Here is a 21159-nt window from a genome sequence, read left to right on the forward strand (position 1 = left end):
CCCTGTATCCCTGTATCCCTGTATCCCTGTATCCCTGTATCCCTGTATCCCTGTATCCCTGTATCCCTGTATCCCTGTATCCCTGTATACCTGTATCCCTGTATCCCTGTACGCCTGTATCCCTGTATTCCTGTATCCTGTATCCCTGTATTCATGTATCCTGTATCCCTGTATCCCTGTATCCCTGTATCCCTGTATCCCTGTATCCCTGTATCCCTGTATCCCTGTATCCCTGTATCCCTGTATCCCTGTTTCCCTGTATTCCTGTATCCTGTATCCCTGTATCCCCATGTATCCCTTAATTAGCTAGCAGCTGCAAGGTCTATTAACATAAATTATAGAATTTACGTTACATAGGTAAACACAACATGGTTCATGAAATTGAGTCCGAAATGGAAACTGTAAAAGATAATTAATTGACCTTTTTTTATTTTTTAATAAATTATCATATTTCATCCAACACAGTTTGTATATTTTTTTATTTATTCTTTACAGTCTATCTCAAGGGGAAATTAATTATTGACTATTATTTTGTAAAAATGTATGAATATGGCATCTTCTCCAATGAAAGCTTGTTAGCTAGAAAAATATACTTACAGAGGTCAACAGTGTGTCTAATTTCATATCTGAGTATGCAGTTTGCAAGAGTTCAAAGATGTTTCAAAAATACTTGTTCAAGGTTGTAATGCAAGGAACATTATTTCAGAGGTGGGCCTATCTTTTGTAATGCAGTGTACTGTCTTTGGGCGGAAATGTAAACACAAGTCGGATATCACAGCCTGACATGGGATCCATCTTTCACATAAAAAATCAATGAAATTTTGGGGTCATAGGAAACCATTATGTGAATTATCAAAATTATCCAAATTTAATGCTTTTATCCTCCTCGGATACTAAACGAACATTGTTGCATCTATTCTTGTTTCAAATTCCGCCCAGAGAGAACTGGTTTCAATATGTACACAGAGCATACGCGACTGCAATTAACTTTCCTTGCATTATAACCTTGATTTTGTTCAAGATTTTAGAATTGAGTCTTTGACACAAACTTCAATTTTCTAATCACTATTTCTTTGCAATCTTATTTGATCTTTCAGAATTCATTGATTGAAATATCTAAAGTCTATGAAATTGGGTTTCAAAGATATTGGGATTACAAATTCAGAGCTTGTGACGAAGACTCGATTCTCTTTTTCTATTGTATCGACAACATTACGTCATCCATGAGGAATCTAGAAATTAATAAATCTTAAACTAATTAATTTTAAAATAGTTTAATTCTGAGGTGATTTGGAATTAATGGTTTAATGGAACTTCACTTTCGATCCATTTCGGTTTATTTGTATCACTTTAATCACTGTATTAGTTTCAGTAGAAGTAAATATTTCAATTTACTGTTTAGCCCCGATATAAGGATTCAAATCTCTAATTGGATAATGAGATAAATAGAAAGATAGATGTTACCGTCATGCATTTTCTGTTGGTTCAGAATAGACAACAAACACACGACTTAACCCTGATTGGTTCAGGCGCTAATGAAATCGCATACACATGTGTAATATAAAGCGTTACAAATTGATCATTAAAGCATAACAGGTTCAGTACGATATATTTGATGGTTTTAAAGGAGTTGAATTTCATATGCAGCCGGGAAATTTTTAAAAATAGATAGTTTCTGAGATTGATTTGAGGACACCCTGTAGGATGATATGTATTTCTGGACACCCTGTAGGATTTCATAGATTTCAGGACACCCTGTTGGATAATATGGATTTCCTGACACCTTGTAGGATGATATGGATATCAGGACACCCTGTAGGATTTCATGGATTTCCTGACACCCTGTAGGATATTATGGATTTTTAGGACACCCTGTAGGATAATATGGATTTTAGGACACCCTGTATATTATGATGAGGGGGGGGCATGAATGGTTAAAGCATGAAATATCTGCTAGCATACCAACATGGCTTCTATACGGTATATCTAGAATGCAAGGTATTTATAATTCTCAAACCAATCATTTTTCAGGAATGAATATATCTGAAAAAATGTAAAATATTTTTTAAAAAAATTTATCCATTCTTAAAAAACTGGAATTTTAAATTTTTGATTTTTATTTTAACGTAAATTTTTACCCCTGAATATCGTTGAATTTACTAGTGTTGACCTGTTCATCTCTAAGGGTTAACAAGAACTTTTATGGAGAAGTGAAGAAAACAATACGATATATACATTCTTTATCATACATTCTTTATCATACATTAGCTTGGGAACCCAGCGTTGCCCAGCATACTCATAGACCACAGTTACTCCAGCTGTTTACCCGCACTTAGTCTTAAATTACGATTTTATCTATTTTTTGCCCCACTCAACTTAGAATCCCATGGTTCTCCCAAGTTTGTTAATAAAATTTTTAGGGAAATAGGTCCAGGGGTTTATGAGTTCTGATCCGACATCCAAACAAACATATGAACAGAGATAACTACTTTATATAAATAGATATATAAACATTTACATATACAATATACACATACATTTAAGGTAATTACACAATATACTTAAAAATGTATAATACTGAAGACAAGAGAAAGAGAATATTAAAGCATAATGTGTCCATTCAATTAATTCGATTCACAGTTGGTTTTTCCTGTGTTCATGTATACTTGACTATTTAAAATTATAACTTGAGTTTAAAAGTCATATTCCACCAAGGTTATAATGCAAGGAAAGTTACTTCAGATGTGTTCAAATCTTTTGTACTGCAGTGTACTGTCTCTGGGCGGTAATGTAAACACAAGATGGATGTCACAGCCTGACATGGGATCCATCTTTCACAAAAAAAATCTATGAAATTTTCTGGTTATAGGAAACTATTATGTGAATCATCAAACCAGAGAGAACTGGGTTCAATATCTACGCAGAGTATACGCAACTGCAATTAACTTTCCTTGCATTATAACCTTGTATTCCACAATATTTGAATGTAAAAGCGTTATTTAGTTTACGATATATATGTGTGTGCTATAAATAGTCTACAAACGTAATTTTAAGAGACTCTATATGCAATAAAATTGGCATGTCCGATTCACTTAAGTGCCCTCTGAAATGCAGCAGCGACAGAAAAAGACGTCACAGCAGTGCTAGTCACCTATCTACATTAAATCATGCTTAATAAATATTTAAAATACTAAATATTTTGAACTCCACTTTGTTGAAGGAAAATAGTTTTGAGTATTTATTATCATATTTACAGGTCAATACTTCTTCCTTTAATCTTATAACAAACAGTATTCTTGTTCTTGTTCTCGTTCTTGTTCTTGTTATTGTCATTGTTCTTGTTCTTGTTATTGTCATTGTTCTTGTTCTTGTTCTTGTTCTTGTTCTTGTTACTGTTCTTGTTCTTGTTCTTGTTCTTGTTTTCGTTCTTGTTCTTGTTATTGTCATTGTTCTTGTTCTTGTTCTTGTTCTTGTTCTCGTTCTTGTTCTTGTTCTTGTTCTCGTTCTTGTTCTTGTTATTGTCATTGTTCTTGTTCTTGTTCTTGTTCTTGTTCTTGTTCTTGTTCTTGTTCTTGTTCTTGTTCTTGTTCTTGTTCTTGTTCTTGTTCTTGTTCTTCTTGTTCTTGTTCTTGTTGTTGTTGTTCTTCTTCTTCTAGTTCCTGTTGTTGTTGTTGTTGTTGTTGTTGTTGTTGTTGTTGTTGTTGTTGTCGTTGTTGTTGTTGTTGTTGTTGTTGTTGTTGTTCTTCTTCTTCTTCTTCTTCTTCTTCTTCTTCTTCTTCTTCTTGTTGTCGTTGTTGTTGTTGTTGTTGTTGTTGTTGTTGTTCTTCTTCTTCTTCTTCTTCTTCTTCTTCTTCTTCTTCTTCTTCTTCTTCTTCTTAAATTTGCTACCGACAACTGAACTTCATCATTATTCCCAAATTCTTTAAAGGGTTAAGACGTAAATCTACGTATAATATATACACAACCCAGGAATGTAGTATCTATTTAAAATGTATTGAATTCCTGAATTTTTTAACAGGGATTTAAATAAATTAGGGTTGACTTAAGTATAATTGGTTTGAAGAATATGGAATTAAGAGAAAAAAGCACATAGTTCACTTCAGACCATCAGGGTTCATGACTTTATAGATTATAAATCATTAGTTATGAAAATTGTTAATTTCATTACAAAACAGAAACAGAAATTATACTACAAATTATAAGGGATAAAAGAAAAATACAAAATATTAATAAAAGAGCAGAAATGGCAACGGACTGTTAAAAATAAAAAGAATTGGGGGGGGGGGAAAGAGGAGGTATGATTTAAGTTAAATAAAAACTAGTGCAAATTTTGCAAAGTAGTTTTTCTTGAGTCATGTATTTGTCCAGACTCTTTCATTATGATTGACATGAGAATTTACTAAAAACTCATTTTGCAGATTTTTGCAAGAATTTTTGCGGATTTTTGGTTTGTACACTTGACCTTTAGGCCAGAGATGTGTCAGGTTAATAAACCCACTGTCAGATCTTGCAATTTCATAGGGAACCTCTCACCATATATATGTATATAGGGCTGTGCAAAGTTCCGATAAGAAACGGACGTTATTGAAATATTTGTAAATACTTTAAAGTTAACAACGAACCAACATGACTTTAGTTGTTATTTAAAAAAATTGTTACCAGGTATTTGGGTAATGTACATTGTACATTGTACATGCCTGAAAAGTGTAATTTTATAACTTTTACAACCAAAACCCTTACATTAGATGGGCTAGACAAAGCTTGGTTAATAATCATAGGCTTAAAGAACAGATGGACATGACGTTAGAATTAATTTCAGCAACAATAACGATGACAATTGGATTTGAAAAATTACCAACATCTTTCAGTCCCAACTAAATGCGATTCATCTATACTATCTGAGGCCGAATTTGAAGAAATTGAGCCGCGGCCTAAATTTGAGCCGCGGCTCAAATATTGTTGGTTCCACTTAAAATTGTATTCAGTTTTCAAGATTTAAGCCGGCGCTCAATTGAAACCGGTTTTTGGATGATTTAAGACGCGGCTTCAATTAACTAAATTCGGACACTGTACACTCAAAATCCATTTAAATTATAATCATTGGTTTAAATTAACCTTGCACTTTTGGAAATTGCAGTTTGAGAATTTATATACGTTTATCTGTTCAAACATTGAAAAATTAAATTTTTTAGAAGCAGTTTATATTATAAATAATGCATATTACAACTTTTTAATGGGACGTAAACGTAATTAACTTTATTGATAGGGATTGGATGGGGTGTACGATTGACACCTTTTCAACTAAAAAAAACATCTTTCACATTATTGCTAAAATAAAGGCTCAAAGGGTACTGTTGTAAATCGGTGAGCCCCTCTTCATGCAAATGAAGGTCAATCAAAGTAAAAACTTCAGTTTCTTTAATAGGATAACACATTTCAATTAATGATTTACTTTTACATGGTATTTACGTACAGTAAGAACCAGAAAACTCTGGAATAAGACGACAACTTTTAGACTCAAGTTATGACTTTTATTAGTACAATAAACATGAGACACAGCAATTAAGCAGTGTAAACAGACCCGTTTCACTTAATAACTGATTTAATAGGTTATTGGTAAAACTATATGCTTTGCAACAACATCAAATCTACTATTCTACAGTTTTCTGGTTTTCAATGTAAAAAAAATAATTTTAATTTAAAATTGGCTTAGTGCAGGATTTAACGAGTCTGGGGAAAAAATGTCAGCATTGGAGTACTATTGGAGATCCCCATGGGGAAAATCTGTGGTCTCCAATGAACATCTTGGGGTCTTCAATGAAAATGTGGGGGTTAATAAAAATCTGGGGATCTCCAATGAAAATCTGGGGGTCTTTAATACGAATCTGGCGGTCTCCCATGAAAATCTTGGGGTCTCTAATGAAAATCTGGGGGTCTCCAATGAAAATCTTGGGGTCTCCAATGAAAATCTGGAGGTCTCAAATGAAAATCTGGGGGTCTCCAATGAAAGTCTGGGGGTGTCCAATAAAAATCTGGGGGTATTTAATGAAAATCTTGGGGTCTTTAATACAAATCTGGGGGTTTCCAATGAAAATCTGGGGGTCTCAAATGAAAATCTGGGGGTCTCCAATGAAAATTGGAGGGACTCCAATGAAAATCTGGGGGTCTCCAATGAAAATCTGGGGGTTTCCAATGAAAATCTGGGGGTCTCAAATGAAAATCTGGGGGTCTCCAATAAAAATCGGAGGGTCTTTAATGAAAATCTGGGGGTCTCCTACAAGAATCTGGGGGTCTCATCCAAGAGCTCCATGGGGGCCTCCAATAGTACTCCAATGATCATGATTTTTTCTCAGACTCTGAATTTACTCATTCCCAACCCAACAAATGTTTGTTTTTTCATCTCCCAGTACCAGCTGGATCCAGGAAGCTAAACTTTTCATCCTAAAAATTTAAATTTAAATTTAAAAGGTTCAGCCATTATGAGGTTTATACTCTACATACAGGGACTGCAAGTGAAAACGTCTCAAATGAACTGCCATTTGAAGAATTACATGCCCATATACACTACAGGACCCTTTTATTTAACAATCATTAACTGTGGTATTTCTAAAAAGATACCTGCGGATATGTGAATTACAGCCAAGGAAGGAAATAGACAGATTTTTTTTCAAGATAGAAAAATCAATTATTGTTGGATGTTAAGGGTAAGGTTTTGTGTATCAGGCATTTAGAAAAAATAAAAAAATATTTTCTGAGTCTGGTATTTGATTAATTAAGTTTTACCTGACATAATGAGTAGGATTATTTATTCCTCCGCACCTACCAAGCTCCCCATGCCCTCCGCTAACTGTCCCTAATAATTAAGTAGGGAGTATGTCATTTCTATGAACAACAAATATATTATTGAAACAGTTAAAACCCTAGACATAAGGTCAAGTAACCCTCCATGCAAAGATGACAAATCCCGATTTACAATAGTACCCATGAAACCCGTGTTAAAGTCTAATAATTTCCATATGTTTTCTTTAAGTAGAAATGTGCAAGTTGATTTTGAAGAGAATCCACAATTGAAAATAATCCGTTTTAGAATTATAAACAATGATATATAATTTCAGACGTAGCTTTTAAGGGTGCAGTTGTGAAAAGGGCTTTGACATCTTTGCATGGAGGGTTACATGAAATTATGCTTACAGTCAATTTAGATTCTTATGAGATATAAACTATTATTCTCTTCTGAAAATCTGTTGTTATTAAACAGAGGCAGGGAGTTTGCCTCAATGAGAGGTCTAAAAGACAACAATATTAATTATCAAAAATAAGAAAAAATGTATAAACCTAAAACCACAAATCTTCCAGATTTAATGTCTTTCACATAAACAGGTCCTCCTGAAAACAAAACAATTGGAGTTAAATTTAAAAAATTTAATGATTAAAAAGCAAACAAGAATACACACCTGAATCTCCGGAACATGGCCCTACTGATGTTACAAAGAATGACAGATCTAGGAATTAATCTGTACAAACATTTAGTTAAAGATTCATCAATGTTTTAATGTTACCTGACCCAATATGAGAAAAGGTAGTATCTTTTTTAGTATACTTTTCAGTTATACTAGAACCCAGTTTTCCAATGCAAAGTATTTCTGGACGGAAAGAAACAGCAGCATTTCGAAGTGCTGTGTTTAAGAACTCTACACAAGTGTGATCATCTAATATATCAACTTGATCAATTCTTCGCAATACATCAAAATCTGGCTCTAAGTCAGTTAGGTTGTTTCTTAAGAAACAATCTTCACTACAGAATCCCCAAGATTTAGCATTTTTCAAGACTCCAAGCGTATTTGCATCCGTATCTACATCACACCAACCATATGAACCTACTATGCCAGATGAAGCTCTATAACAGTTTTCCTCAGTATTATTGATCTTGATAGCAATTTTGTAGACATTATCAGGCATTTTATAAACTGTTTGCTGCCTTGAGAAGAATTCCTCACACTTTGAGTTTTGTGGAGGAGCACTTTTAGTTAAACAATTAGTGTTTGATCGACAGTAATGATATCTTGAAGGTCCAAGGGCATCTGTAAGACAGTAATCAGAAGCTCTGTAGTATGCTCCATATCCAGCTAAGCTTGCATTTATATTGATATTATATCCAGGCCCAATCCCTGAATCTTTGAACCTGATACCAGGAAGACAAGCGGGAGTTTGGAAAGCTGAAATTGTTAAATGTAGAAGTGTTATATCAAATCCACCATAGGTTCCATATGACCCTCCACCCCGGTAACTATGTTTATGGCGTATTATGTAATCTATCTCTATAGACTGCCCTAATTTGACATCCTCGTAGCTGTTGACATTGTTTACACCAAGATAGGCTACACCAGTTGGATTTATCAATTCTATTTTTATATTATCATCTGCAGTATAAGTGCATCTCACCCTTCCATTGAACCTGGAGGTTTAGAGTTGTGAAAAGTGTTTTTTTCAAGAATCTGAAGATAAATAAAACTTAACTAAGCTGCTTACTTGTTAGAAAATGTTGATGTTCTGCTTAGATTTAAACATTTTTCAATGTCTTGAGTGTCAACAACATTAAGTATACAATGGGCTGCACTCAGTATTATTGTGGGTGTTATCAGAGAACCTAAATTCAAACATATATTTTGCCTGTCTATAGATATAAAACACACCCTCTATGAACTCTTTCATCAAAGCTCATTTCACCCACAACTGTTAAAAATTATTAACAATCAGCATGATCAGGATCATACATTGTTAACAATTGGACATCATAATTAACATGCACTATCATTAGCAGGCAACCATTGATACCAGTAGGAATCTTAAATAATCATAAACATATGGAGCAACAAAGAATAAATGAGGAAGGAAACATCCACCTCATTACCCTTGTTAAAGAAAGTGGATTAAAGGATGTTTAATAGTAAATGATATATCCTGTCTGAGTCATCATTGGGCATGGACCAAATTTATTAATAGCAAGAAGTAGTTGAACTGCATGATGTTCAATTGCTTCAACCACTAAGTGATTGAACAAAGTCTTTATGGTTCAACCATGTCTTGCTAATCATTAAATTTTTATCTGAGATTGACTAGGTTATGCTCTTGACTCCCAAAGTTAGTGTATATTTTGTGTATTTTCTAAAAGGCATAGATTCCCTTTAAATGATACTCAATACAATACAATATTCATTTAGAATTTAGAGATGTACATAGCATATTGCACATGCCCTTTTTTCACCTGTACAAGTTGTGAAACGCAAACTATAGTTAAAGACTGCAGGATTGTAAGCAACTAAAAATGGAATGCTGTCCACATTCCCTCTTGTAGCACCAACCAGTCTCAGTCCTTCATCATTAACTGCCTCATCTGCTGCATTTTCATCATACACATAAGCAAACTCATCCTTATTAACATAGCTTCAGAACTGTCAAAACCGAAATTATATTGACAACACCATTCAGTTATTTTTGTCTTTGCTTGAGTTTAGAAAATGTCCCGTAGGGACACTAAAAACTTAACATCCTACTTTCGGAGGAATCATTGCCAAATAGGCAAATTTAAAATATAGCTAATTTGCAATAATAATTTTTCCTATAGAGGCTTATTTAATATTAAGTACTTTTACTATGTTTGCCTTACATATTTGATCAGTGTGAAAACCTACATATGCAACTGTGAGAACCAATAACAATATAAATAGGACATTAACGGTTAAACAATTTGGGGAAAGATTTGTTAGAATGAAATTTAAGAATGATGTTAATGCTGAATTTGTAAAATAGGCAGCAAGGTTATTTAAAACAAATGCTACACAAGCTTTAAAGTCTAGGGATTATTATTATTATTTATTATGGATAAAAATCCAAAGTGATCCCAGTCTTACAATTATATTTACAATTAAGATGCATCTAAGCTGTAAAAAATTTACAATAAAAAAGTTAATTTTGTTTGTTGTCAGAGTGATATCAACACTTACCGTTATTACTCCAGCAGCTAGGAAAATCACTGACAATGAAACAATCATAACATGAATTGTTTTGAATTTGTGCAAGTGATCTTTATTGTTAGTTTGGATTGTTTATCTACATGTTTTTAGCCTTTGATAATCTGATTGATGTTTGAGCTAAAGACAGGTTATGACTATAAATAAAACAAATCTAATCTATTCATTGAAATTATTACAAGCAGCTTGGAAAGGGGTGCTGAAACAGTTTTTTCCTTAGTGAAATATGTATTTCTTTAATATTATCATCTTTAATTAATTTATAAATTATTTATTTTACATTGAAAATTAATAATAGATGGGACTCAAAGAAGTTCATTGTAAGGATTTTGATTCTACTGGAGACCATCAGAGCAGAGGGATTTTATTTTCACTGGAGGGGTTAAAATAATGCTTTTAACAATTTAAAACTTTACGCATGGTGATTTACATTCCATTCAGATATCTTTCCTGGGGGGTTATAATTTGACTGGAGGGATTCAGTTCTCCTTCCTTGGGGTTTATAATTCCACTGGAGGGATTCAGATATCCTTCCTGGGGGGTTATAATTCCAATAGAGCGATTCAGTTAATCTTCCTAGGGGTTTATAATTCCATTGGAGGGATTCAGATATCTTTCCTGGGGGTTTATAATTCTACTGGAGGGATTCAGATGTCCATCCTGGGGGGTTATAATTCCAATAGGGCAATTCAGTTAATCTTCCTAGGGGTTTATAATTCCACTGGAGGGATTCAGATATCTTTCCTGGGGGTTTATAATTACACTGGAGGGATTCAGATATCTTTCCAGGGGGCTTATAATTCCACAGGAGGGATTCAGATATCTTTCCAGGGGGCTTATAATTCCAATGGAGGGATTCAGATATCTTTCCTGGGGGTTCATAATTACACTGGAGGGATTCAGATATCCATCCAACGTGTTTATAAATCCACTGGAGAGATTCATATATCCTTCCTGGGGGTTTATAATTTCACTGGAGGGATTAATAAATCCTTCCTAGGGGTTTATAATTCCACTAGAGGGATTCAGAAATCCTTCCTATGGGTTTATAATTCCATTGGATGGATTCAGATATCTATCTAGGGAGTTTAAAAATCCACAGGAGGGATTCAAAAATCTTTCCATGGGGGTTTATAAACACCCATGGAAAGATATGCGAGTCCCTACAGAGGAATAAACACACTGGAAAGATATATAACCCCCCAGGAAGGATATGTGAATCCCTCTAGTGGAATTATAAACCCCCCAGGAAGGATATCTGAATCCCTCCAGTGGATTTACAGCCCCAATGGAAAGATGTCTCAATTCCTCCAGTGTAATTATAAACCCCTAGGAAAGATATCTGATCAGACCATTGGATTTACAGACCCAATGGAAAGATGTCTGAATCCCTCCAGTGGAATTATAAACCCCTTGGAAAGATATCTAAATCACTCCAGTGGAATTGTAGACCCTCTGAAAAGATATCTGAATCCCTCCACTGGAATTAGACACCCCCAGGAAGGATATCTGAATCCCTCAAGAGGAATTATAAACCCCTATTATGAAGGATATCTGAATCACTCCATTGGAATTACAGACCAAATGGAAAGATGTCTGAATCCCTCCAGTGGAATTATAAACCCCTAGGAGGGATATATGAATCCCTCAAGTGGAATTTTAAACCCCTGGAAATATTTCTGAATCCCTCCAGTGGAATTTTAAACCCCCTAGATAGATATCTGAATCCCTCCAGTGGATTTTTAAACCCCCTAAATAGATATCTGAATCCATCCAGTGGAATTATAAACCCCTAGGAAGGATATCTGAATCACTCCATTGGATTTACAGGCCCAATGGAAAGATTCTCAATCCCTGCAGTGTAATTATAAACCCCTAGAAAGGATATCTGAATCAGATCATTGGATTTACAGACCAAATGGAAAGATGTCTGAATCCCTCCAGTGGAATTATAAACCCCTTGGAAAGATATCTAAATCACTCCAGTGGAATTATAGACCCTCTGGAAAGATATCTGAATCCCTCCAGTGGAATTATACACCCCCAGGAAGGATATCTGAATCCCTCAAGAGGAATTATAAACCCCTATGAAGGATATCTGAATCACTCCATTGGATTTACAGACACAATGGAAAGATGTCTGAATCCCTCCAGTGGAATTATAAACCCCCTGGAATGATTTCTTAATCCCTCTTGTGAAATTTAAACCCCCTAGGAAGGAAAACAGAATCCCTCCAGTGGAATTATAAACCCCTAGGAAAAATATCTGAATCCCTCCAGTGGAAGTACAAACGCCTAAGAAGGATAAGTGAATCCCTCCAGTGGAATTATAAACCCCCTGGAAAGGTATCTGAATCCCTCCAGTGGAATTATAACCCCCTAGGTAGAATATCAGAATCCCTCCATCGGAATTATAACCCCCCTGGAAAGATATCTGAATCCCTCAAGTGGAATGTAAATTACCCTGCATAAAGTTTTAAATTGTAAAAACCATTTTTTCAAACCCCTCCAGTGAAAATGAATTCCCTCTGGTGATCTACAGAAGAGTCAAAATCTTACTACAAACTTCTGTGACTCATTAGATGGAGAAATCTTACGTATTTTGTTTCTTGATACATTTATTTTTGTTTATTATTGTTTTTGATTTATAAGAAATGTTTTGCAGTAATGTGGTTTGTCTTTGCGTTTTATTTTGAGAAGGTGATGAAACCGTATGAACTATTTATTGCATAGTTTTTTTCTTCTCATTTTTAGAACAAATAACTATTTTTGTTAGCTGTGATGCTGTACTGTACTGTACTATTTTTCATTATTTACACACACAAAAATGTACTATCAAACAAGTTACCATTTAGCAAGGTTTAGCATTTTCCAAATATTTATTTCCATGACACAATGCTCATTAGTCTAGAATAATGTATTTGGCAATTAAATCTTTATATAAAAATGCAAATACAGTTACCATAAAACTATAAGTAAAACAGATTTTCCTATTTTTAAACTGTTAAAATGAAAATAAAACTGAATATTATGGAAATTATTAGACATGTATATATTGTTAAATGTTTATTCTTGATTTCCTTCTGACATTCTGACTTTGCAATGACAAATTCAGAATTTTAAGGGCCAGATAATTGAGCACGGAATTTCATATGATTGAACAAAATAACAGACATTGCAAACCACCTTTGAGGAAGTTAATTTTTTCAGCTATTTCTGAAATCAAGATATGCTAAAATTATAGAAAATGTTTATTTATATTGTTTCCAATCTTCATACAGTGAAACCTTTAATAACGAATACATCGAAAGAATTCATCAAATGTTGTATTCTTTGCTTTCTGATAATGGAATGTTGCAGATATTTAGTTTTTTAATGAAATGATTATATGGAACTCTTTAAAACTGTTTCCACATATTCATGGCTATTTATTTATTTTCGAAAATACTGAAATTTACGCAATATAGTATAAAACTCATTGAAAAATTGTCAAGAAGACATTTGATAAATTCTTTGGATGTATTCGTTATTAAGGGTTTCACTGTAGTTCAGTTAACCCACTGGGATGAAAAGATCAATATCTATCTAATAAAAAAAAACCAAACATCTTTTCTAGACTTTTTGGTGACTTATTCTGATTTAATTTTCATAATTGTGATAAAGATTCTTCATCAAAGGGTTTTACATTTTTTCCATAGCCATTACTAATTTTTTTAACATTTAATATTTTTTCCAAATTGTATATAAGTTAAAATAGATGATGGTCAAAGCAGTTAAACAGCTTGCTCACACATGTTCAAACACCCTGTCAAAGTTCTTGCTTAACATCATTTTCTGCGCTACTCTTCTTTTTCTCCAATTTTCATCCTTGTGATATCATGTTTTTGATAGCCATGTTTATTATCACTAATGTTTCCGGTGATTTTTACTAAAGATTACTTATGATCATCATTTTTTATAAAAATCTAAATAATTTGTTTTGTCGTTAGTTTCTCAAAACTAAATAAATAACATTTTCTTAATCATTGTCTAAATATTTATGCTTGTTGCGGTTCTGACCAAACCTATAGTAGTTACTTTTCAAGGAATTTATAGGATCCATCAGGGTTCAGGTAGATTTAAGTTTGGTGATGGTGATGAACCAAACCTCTGTAGAGAAAATAAAGAAGATTTTAGTTCCACATTTTATTGAAAATATATTTCCACCACAAGAAAATAAGCAAACAAAAATGATTATTTAAAAAAAAATTAAAAATGAACTGTCAAATTGACAAAGGGGAAACAAACTAAGATCATGAGATGGAGGAAAGATTATTTGCAAATATTCACTTTTTAAAGAATGTTTTAAGAAAATTTGTATTCCTTAAGATTGGTGGTGGGGGTTGATTTAATTAATGAACTTTTACATAAATCAGGGGGGGAGGGGGGTAGCTTGTCTAAGGAGGGGTATTTAATCCTATTAAATAAACAATGCTCTTTTTTAAAATTATAATCTTGCATATTTTTTTATCAGATTAGTATATTGCACCTAAAACATGATTGGCCACAACCCAAAATATTTTTCCACCCTTGCACTGTTTAACAGATTAAGTAAGAATTAAACTGACATTGCATACAAGTTGTTTGATATTCATGTAGATTTATTAAATAAACATAATAGAATTTAAGAGCAGTAAAAGGTTTCATGTCAAATATAACTAATTTTTTAACGATTGTGATGAATTTCCAATGATGCATAAGTCTTCTGAGTCTGCACCAACAGCAGATATTATCCAATCAACCAGCTTACTAAATCTAATAAATAGATAACTGCATAAATTTACGTCTTTGGTAGGTTAAGAGTATTTGAGGCCACCAAGGTTCTCAGAATTCAAGTAAAGTCAAAAACCTAGATTTTAGAAAACTGTAATTAACAGTATTAAATGTTCCAAAATTCAAGAATAAAAGCAGCAACGTTATTTCCCAAAAGATTATTTAAACAATTTTTTTCTGTTGAAAAATGTACATTTTTATGAAGACAACTTTGTTAATGGAACATTACTTTTTATATTATCCATATAATAAAATAAGACCTTCATAAATATATATATATGTTGCTTATAGCCAGCCAAATGGCTGGACAGATTGGGCTGAATTTTTTTGTGGACACTCAGGGGTGGCCGGGGGTTTTATTTTTTTTTCCCACGGGCAACGCCAGGCCCTTCAACTAGTATGTCATAAATATAATTTATAACATTCAGCTGGAGGTTAGTAAGAAATTTCTGAAGATTGTAAAGTCATTAGAAAACTATAAACTGTTATACCTTGAATAATGTGTTGGATTGTTTATTCCCCCACAATTTGATAGTAAACCTCTTCCACCGCTGACAGCCCCTGCATATTAATTTAATTTAATATTAAAATGGATTAATTTCACAGATATTAATGTTTTGGGCTTGTTTAACATGGTGTACACATCACTTATCCATGTTTTATCTACTCTAAATATTTCACCATAAATCTAACTTTTCTTACTATTACTTTTTTGTTGATACAGAAATTATTTCTGCCTAATAAGCAGTATGTATAGCTAGTTTTCTGCAAGGAAAAAAAATAGCCTTTAAATTTAGTTAAAACCGAAAATATCAAAAGATAATATGATAATATCAAATGATAACATCAAAATAACATCAACTCACCTAGAACTACAAATTTTCCAGTTTTTTCATCTCTTATAAAAACTGGACCACCTAAGATATAAGTAATACAGTGTTTAAATATTAATTATTTATCCTTAAGTTTTAAACCTGAATCCCCATTGCAAGTACCAGCAGATGTAACATAACGGTAATATTCTAAAAAATACATTGTTATTAAAATTGTGGTTTTTATGAGAGTTTTTAAAAGTTTACACCTACCAAATTTTCCTCTCCTAACCTTTCCATCAGCTAAGAGTTGGTAGGTCCTAATTCTTTTCTTTTTGTAGTAACCAATGCACAAAATCTCTGGCTGGTGTTTAGGAATTACAGTTGAAAAAGAAGCTAACAAGAACTTATTACACATTTCATTAGAAAGGATGTCAATGCCCTCCTTAATTCTTAACACTGAACTGTCAGGCTCAATATTTTCCCCTTCCCTTAGAAAACAATCTTTTCCACAAAACCCCCAAGAGTCTGTTGATTGTATTCTTCCAATGGTCGAAGCATCATCTGTGACAGGGCACCATCCTTTTGATTCTTCCTTAAATGATGTTGTGCGGAAACAATCAAATTGCAAGTCCCTTATGGTTATTTTATACAAATCTGTGTCGCTGAACTCATTTTCAATTTCAGGATTATCAGTGAAAAGCTTTTGGCATTCTTCAGTCACAGGAGGATTTACATCCGTATTACATTCAGAGTCTTCAACACAGTAATGGTTTAGAGATGGACCAAGATCATCTGTCATACAAGGAGACCTGTAATACCTTCCAAACCCTGCAAGCATAACATTTTGAATGTTGTCAAAGCCAGTTCCTAATCTTGAGTCTATGAAGTCACCAGACGGAAGACAGGCTGGTTCTGTATTAGTTGGTGAAGCTAATCTGAGTACAGTGATATCATACCCTCCAAATGTACCATAGCTTCCACCCCCTCTGTAACTATTCTTATGGCGTACAACATATTCTATTGGAAGCTTTTCTCCTTTAGAAACATCTGCCACTTCATTGACATTAGATATACCAATATATGCAAAAACCTTAGGTTCAATTGGATATATGTGTATGTCTTCTGCCTCTGTAATCACACACTTTACTTTTCCTTGCGTTCTGAAATTTTATTTAAACTTTTACTGTAACAATACAATTTTATCTGTATTTGAAAGAACAAGATCTGTTTTTTAAAATTGATTTTAGCTAATAATCATTGCTAAAGTGTATTTATTGAATGCATGTGTACTGAAAGATAAAGAAAGGATTTGAATTTAAATTTAAACTGGCCATAGGCAGTTTCAATTCAATAATAGGATAAAATTGTTTTTAAAACTGCTGATATGGAGGACTTGGAACCTTGATATAAATAATGAGAAACTGCATTGCTTCTTCAGTCTTGTCAAAACTTAACTAACTTGGGGTTTGTGAAAGGTTGCCCATTTGCAGTCTCCTCCACACATGCCTTCAGGTCCTTTGTGTCAACCAAGAATAAAATACAATGGGCTGCACTGACTATCCAGTCTTTTGAAATAAGTGACCCTAAATTAGCATTTATTTAAATTTTAAACTAATATAATGTTTGGGCTAAGTTAATTCAACAAATGGAAATTGAAAGTTAACAGAAATTCCCAGCAATGAATTAACCATCTATGTACGAAGCAGTTGATATTGACAGCTCACTTTAGTCACCCATTACCCCCTTTTCAGTATACAAATTAATTTGTTTTTTAAAGTTTTGCGTAACTTGAGAACCCAGAAACCAAGTTCAAGCATATTTTTGCTTGTTTTTGTTTTTATTCAATGAAGATCTTGATATGTATTGAGAGGATACAACAAAAATGTGAGACCCCCTCCACTTTTTTACAAATTTAACATTTTCGTGATATGTCAAAAGTAATTACTTTTTATATAATTTACATTTTAATGGTTACAATTATTGTTTTAGTATCATTTTGGCAGCTTTTTGAGCGGTTGTTATCGACTGCTTTGCACATGTGGGGCCCATAACAGAAGGGCAAAATAGATGGCTTCCCCAAGTATCAGAATAATATAAACTGCATTGTTCTTTATATTCTCATTGATAATGATAATAAGAAGGTAGGGATGGGAAGGGATGGGTGGGATGGTAAAGAAGGGATGGATTGGATAGGAAGGGAGGGATAAGATATTTGAACTACAAACAAGCTGTTTTCAATGTTTAACTGTAGATAGATTTACTTTTAATAGAAAAAATTACAAACTTTGCTTTGTTCCGGAGCGGTCGATTTAAGCCATTTTACAATCCTGTGTTGACGAAGTGGTCAATATCGACCCCTGCCCCTATTTCTAAAACTATGCATTGTATGAAAAAAATAAAAATAGTTCTGTTCCTCAGGGAACATTTCTAAAAAAAATTGAAAATTTGAAAAAAATAATTTGAAAAATATTAAGTTGGGACATAGACGGTTAAAAGAATTATAAATTGGTTATTGGAAATAAGCAGAAAGAACAGCTTATTAATAAAGAAATGACAATTTTTGAGAAAAATCTGGCCCGTTTTATCAACTCACCTAACACTATAGAATGTGATGATACCCACCTGTGCAAGAAGTGAAGTCTGTTTCACCTACAGCTAATGAAAATCCGACAACAAAAGGCAATTGGGAAGTGTTTGCCCTTGAACCTCCAACTAGACGTAATCCAGATGAATCTCCATCAACTTCAGTCGGTATGTTTTCATCATAGATATAAGAATCCTGAGAATGTTTAATAAAACAAATAAACTTGAAATCAATATCAATTGATATTATATAAAAAATAGATGAATTTCCTTCCATTTCAATCATTTCAATGAAAACTTTAAATCAATAAACAATTGATATTGACTAGAAAAAGCTCCAATTAGATGTACCTGGATTAATTTCATTTTACCTCAATGTGTTTGTTTTCATCATAGATGAAAATGCAAAAAATTTAAAACTTACAATTAGAAACACTTGATAGTGACTAAAAAAGCTCCAACTCAACCACTATACTTTCAGTAGAAGTTAATATTTCCATTTACTGATTAGCCCAATGACCACATGACTGAACCCTGAATGGATCAGGTGTTCATGGAATTAGGATACAAGTATGCTACATACCTCAGCTGAATTTCCTTCTATTTCATTTGGATTGTTTCCAACATAGATGTTGGAATCCTGAGAATTTTTTTTTAAATTGAAAGCAATTGATATTGACTAAATAACAACCACTGTATGGGTTCCATTTATTGTAATAACTCAATTATCTATTTAGTTCATTTAGTGTAATTAGATCTCATTTTTCAGACTATTACAAAACATGTTTATTGTTAGAAATTACAGGTTGTAATCTCATTTTAAATGTATATTTTGGTTGTGTAATCTGTTATGTTCAGTCTAACCAGCCATGCCACATTTTTCATGGCATTGTAAAAATTTTTTAAAAAATTAGGTACTGTTAGCTCTTAACCTGAAATGAATTGCTTTCAGGAAGCTTCTGTTCATTATCATAATCCACCTCATCTACTGCATAATCATCACATTCATAATCATACTCATCCTTAAAAAAAATACTTGAGACTAGTCAAATGGATAAGATTTAGCACCAGGGCTTGAAACTTATCAACTTTAAATTTCATTCAGAGGCTGGTTGTTTTTAAAAAATATTGATTATCTGCCTTTACTGATGCTAATTGGTCAGTTGTAATTCAAATAAACTCACACATTCAAAAAACTATTATTTCATATCTTTCCTACACATTAAATCTTTTGCACTTAGAGTCCATTATTGGCTTTACTCTAGAAAGCTGAGAGCTTTAAAAAAAGTAAAATAGGAGAACTCACAAAAATTACATAAAAATATAAAATTGTGCTTTTTTCTTGCAAATCATGTAAATTAAAATTAGAAAATAAAATTTGCTATAAATTTTTGAATAATACATGGTGTTTCCGTCCTGAAATTTAAAAGCCAATAATGGAGTTCCCAGTTTTAACAGCACAACATTGCATAAATTTTTGAAGTTTGTCTCTTCTTTTTTTGTGTGTTAATGGAATTTCCTGTTAATTTACAAACACTTCTGTTTAATTACAGAATCTTGCTTAACCTACCTCTAGTTGCTTTAATTTTGTCTGCTCACACATTCATATTTGTGTACAAGGTAAATAAGTAGATGAAAGAGAAATAAAAGATTAAATAAACAAATAAAAATCCTTTTGTTGATCAAGATCAGTGGATTTGTCTACACTTACCAATATTACAGAAGCAGCAAGGAATACAACTGATAACGAAACAATCATAACATGCAATGTTTAGATTACATGCTTCTGATCTTTATAAATAGCATGGATTGTATATCACAGCAATATTCCTTTGCTGAATCTTGATTGATGTTTAGCTAAAGAAATTTTAAGAATGTAATAAAATTCATTTTGTTGAACATACATTTTGCACTTAAACAAGGTAACAAATGTCAGTTCATATTTTGAAAAAAAAATCATCTAACAAGGAAAACTAACTAACAGACTGAAAAAAGACTGGTGCTTTTTAGCCCTTCTTCAAAAAGTAACTTTTTGTATTCAAAATGATATTTGTTGAAATTTTGCAAAACTTCAAAAGACTCACTGTATATAAAACTTATTTTTGTATCATTATTTATTAACCCTATCCCTGCTGGGGTACTTAAAAACCAGGATATGCTGGGGGGGGGGGTCAATTTGACCCCCACCCTCTCTAAATCCCATGTTTTATGTCCAAATATGACAAATGATACATAATAAGAAAGCTCTTGTGCTGTACTTTTAGAATCTGCAAATTTGCAAAAATTGAATTTTTATCGCAAAATCCAGTTAAATAGTGAAAATGTTTGCAAACAAAATTTGTCCAAAAAATGAAAAATTATACATTTTTGAAAAGCCCTTGATCATGCCATTGCAAATATGCAAAAATTTTTGCAAAATTTTAAATAACCTGATTTTCAATCAAAAAAAACTAAAAATGTGCAAATTTCCTTTGACAGGTTGTTTGCAAAAAAATTGCAATTTTTTTTTCGCAAAACTTGTGCAATCCGTTTCCTTATGTCATAGACTTTCCAAAAAGCTAAAGTTTATCAAAATCTGACAAGTGAAAATGGGTCAAAACAAAGATTTAGTTTGTTACAGGCAAAAACAGTCATTCAGGCAGTTTGCCTGAGGACTCAGGCAGTTAGAATTAAAGCCCGGTTTTAGGCCTAAAGGGAGGGCTTTGGGTATGTAAGAGAAGTAAAAAAATTTCAACAGGGGGGGGTCAACTTGACCCCCCCCCCCAGCAGGAATAGGGTTAACAAAAACTTTAATTCACATATACAGCCTCTGGAACGTTTTATATATAACATCACAAGTTGATAATTGAACTAGAACAATAAAAATAAAAGGATAAAGACAGTACATAAACAAAATAACAATTTGTTGTCTAAATATA

The 21159-nt window shown here is 32.9% G+C and overlaps 2 protein-coding genes across 5 annotated transcripts; both read right to left on the bottom strand.

Moving 5' to 3' along the window:
- Positions 1-6198: 6198 nt before the first annotated feature.
- On the bottom strand, positions 6199-10145 carry LOC111708307 (uncharacterized). 3 transcript variants are annotated; one of them, XM_023481640.1, is made up of 9 exons: positions 10005-10145; positions 9668-9688; positions 9266-9431; positions 8530-8647; positions 7560-8455; positions 7455-7502; positions 7336-7386; positions 6784-6853; positions 6199-6441 (listed from the first exon to the last, which is right to left on the bottom strand). In XM_023481640.1, exons 1-9 carry the CDS (start codon positions 10050-10052, stop codon positions 6363-6365), a joined length of 1497 nt encoding a protein of 498 aa, XP_023337408.1. In that variant the 5' UTR covers positions 10053-10145; the 3' UTR covers positions 6199-6362. The 3 variants fall into 3 exon arrangements, with proteins under 3 accessions (XP_023337408.1, XP_023337409.1, XP_023337410.1); XM_023481641.1 differs by lacking the exon at positions 9668-9688; XM_023481642.1 differs by lacking the exons at positions 6199-6441; positions 6784-6853; positions 7336-7386 and having other exon boundaries at positions 7456-7514.
- A 4505-nt stretch (positions 10146-14650) lies between these two features.
- LOC111708310 (uncharacterized) lies at positions 14651-20058 on the bottom strand. Of its 2 annotated transcripts, XM_023481644.1 has the most exons (10): positions 19953-20058; positions 19174-19263; positions 18825-18881; positions 18281-18437; positions 17118-17241; positions 15929-16818; positions 15818-15865; positions 15710-15760; positions 15335-15404; positions 14651-14825 (listed from the first exon to the last, which is right to left on the bottom strand). In XM_023481644.1, the coding sequence occupies exons 1-10, from the start codon at positions 19998-20000 to the stop codon at positions 14729-14731; spliced, it is 1632 nt and encodes a 543-aa protein (XP_023337412.1). In that variant the 5' UTR covers positions 20001-20058; the 3' UTR covers positions 14651-14728. The 2 variants fall into 2 exon arrangements, with proteins under 2 accessions (XP_023337412.1, XP_023337413.1); XM_023481645.1 differs by lacking the exons at positions 18825-18881; positions 19174-19263; positions 19953-20058 and adding an exon at positions 18499-18533 and having other exon boundaries at positions 18281-18438.
- Between the last annotated feature and the right edge of the window lie 1101 nt (positions 20059-21159).

The sequence above is a fragment of the Eurytemora carolleeae genome, unplaced genomic scaffold, assembly GCF_000591075.1.
Source record: "Eurytemora carolleeae unplaced genomic scaffold, Eaff_2.0 scaffold829, whole genome shotgun sequence".
NCBI classification, from domain to species: domain Eukaryota; kingdom Metazoa; phylum Arthropoda; class Copepoda; order Calanoida; family Temoridae; genus Eurytemora; species Eurytemora carolleeae.

Excerpts from the sequence above, each read along its gene's own strand:
- LOC111708307 (XM_023481640.1), bottom strand. The coding sequence starts at position 10,052 with ATGATTGTTTCATTGTCAGTGATTTTCCTAGCTGCTGGAGTAATAACG. Across the intron at positions 9,689-10,004 it reads TAGCTGCTGGAGTAATAACG|GTTTTCACACTGATCAAATA; the intron begins GTAAGTGTTGAT and ends TTGCATATGTAG. Across the intron at positions 6,442-6,783 it reads AATCCTACTCATTATGTCAG|GATGAAAAGTTTAGCTTCCT; the intron begins GTAAAACTTAAT and ends TTAAATTTTTAG.
- LOC111708310 (XM_023481644.1), bottom strand. The coding sequence starts at position 20,000 with ATGATTGTTTCGTTATCAGTTGTATTCCTTGCTGCTTCTGTAATATTG. Across the intron at positions 16,819-17,117 it reads CAACCTTTCACAAACCCCAA|AACGCAAGGAAAAGTAAAGT; the intron begins GTTAGTTAAGTT and ends ATAAAATTTCAG. Across the intron at positions 15,761-15,817 it reads TACTTGCAATGGGGATTCAG|GTGGTCCAGTTTTTATAAGA; the intron begins GTTTAAAACTTA and ends CTTATATCTTAG.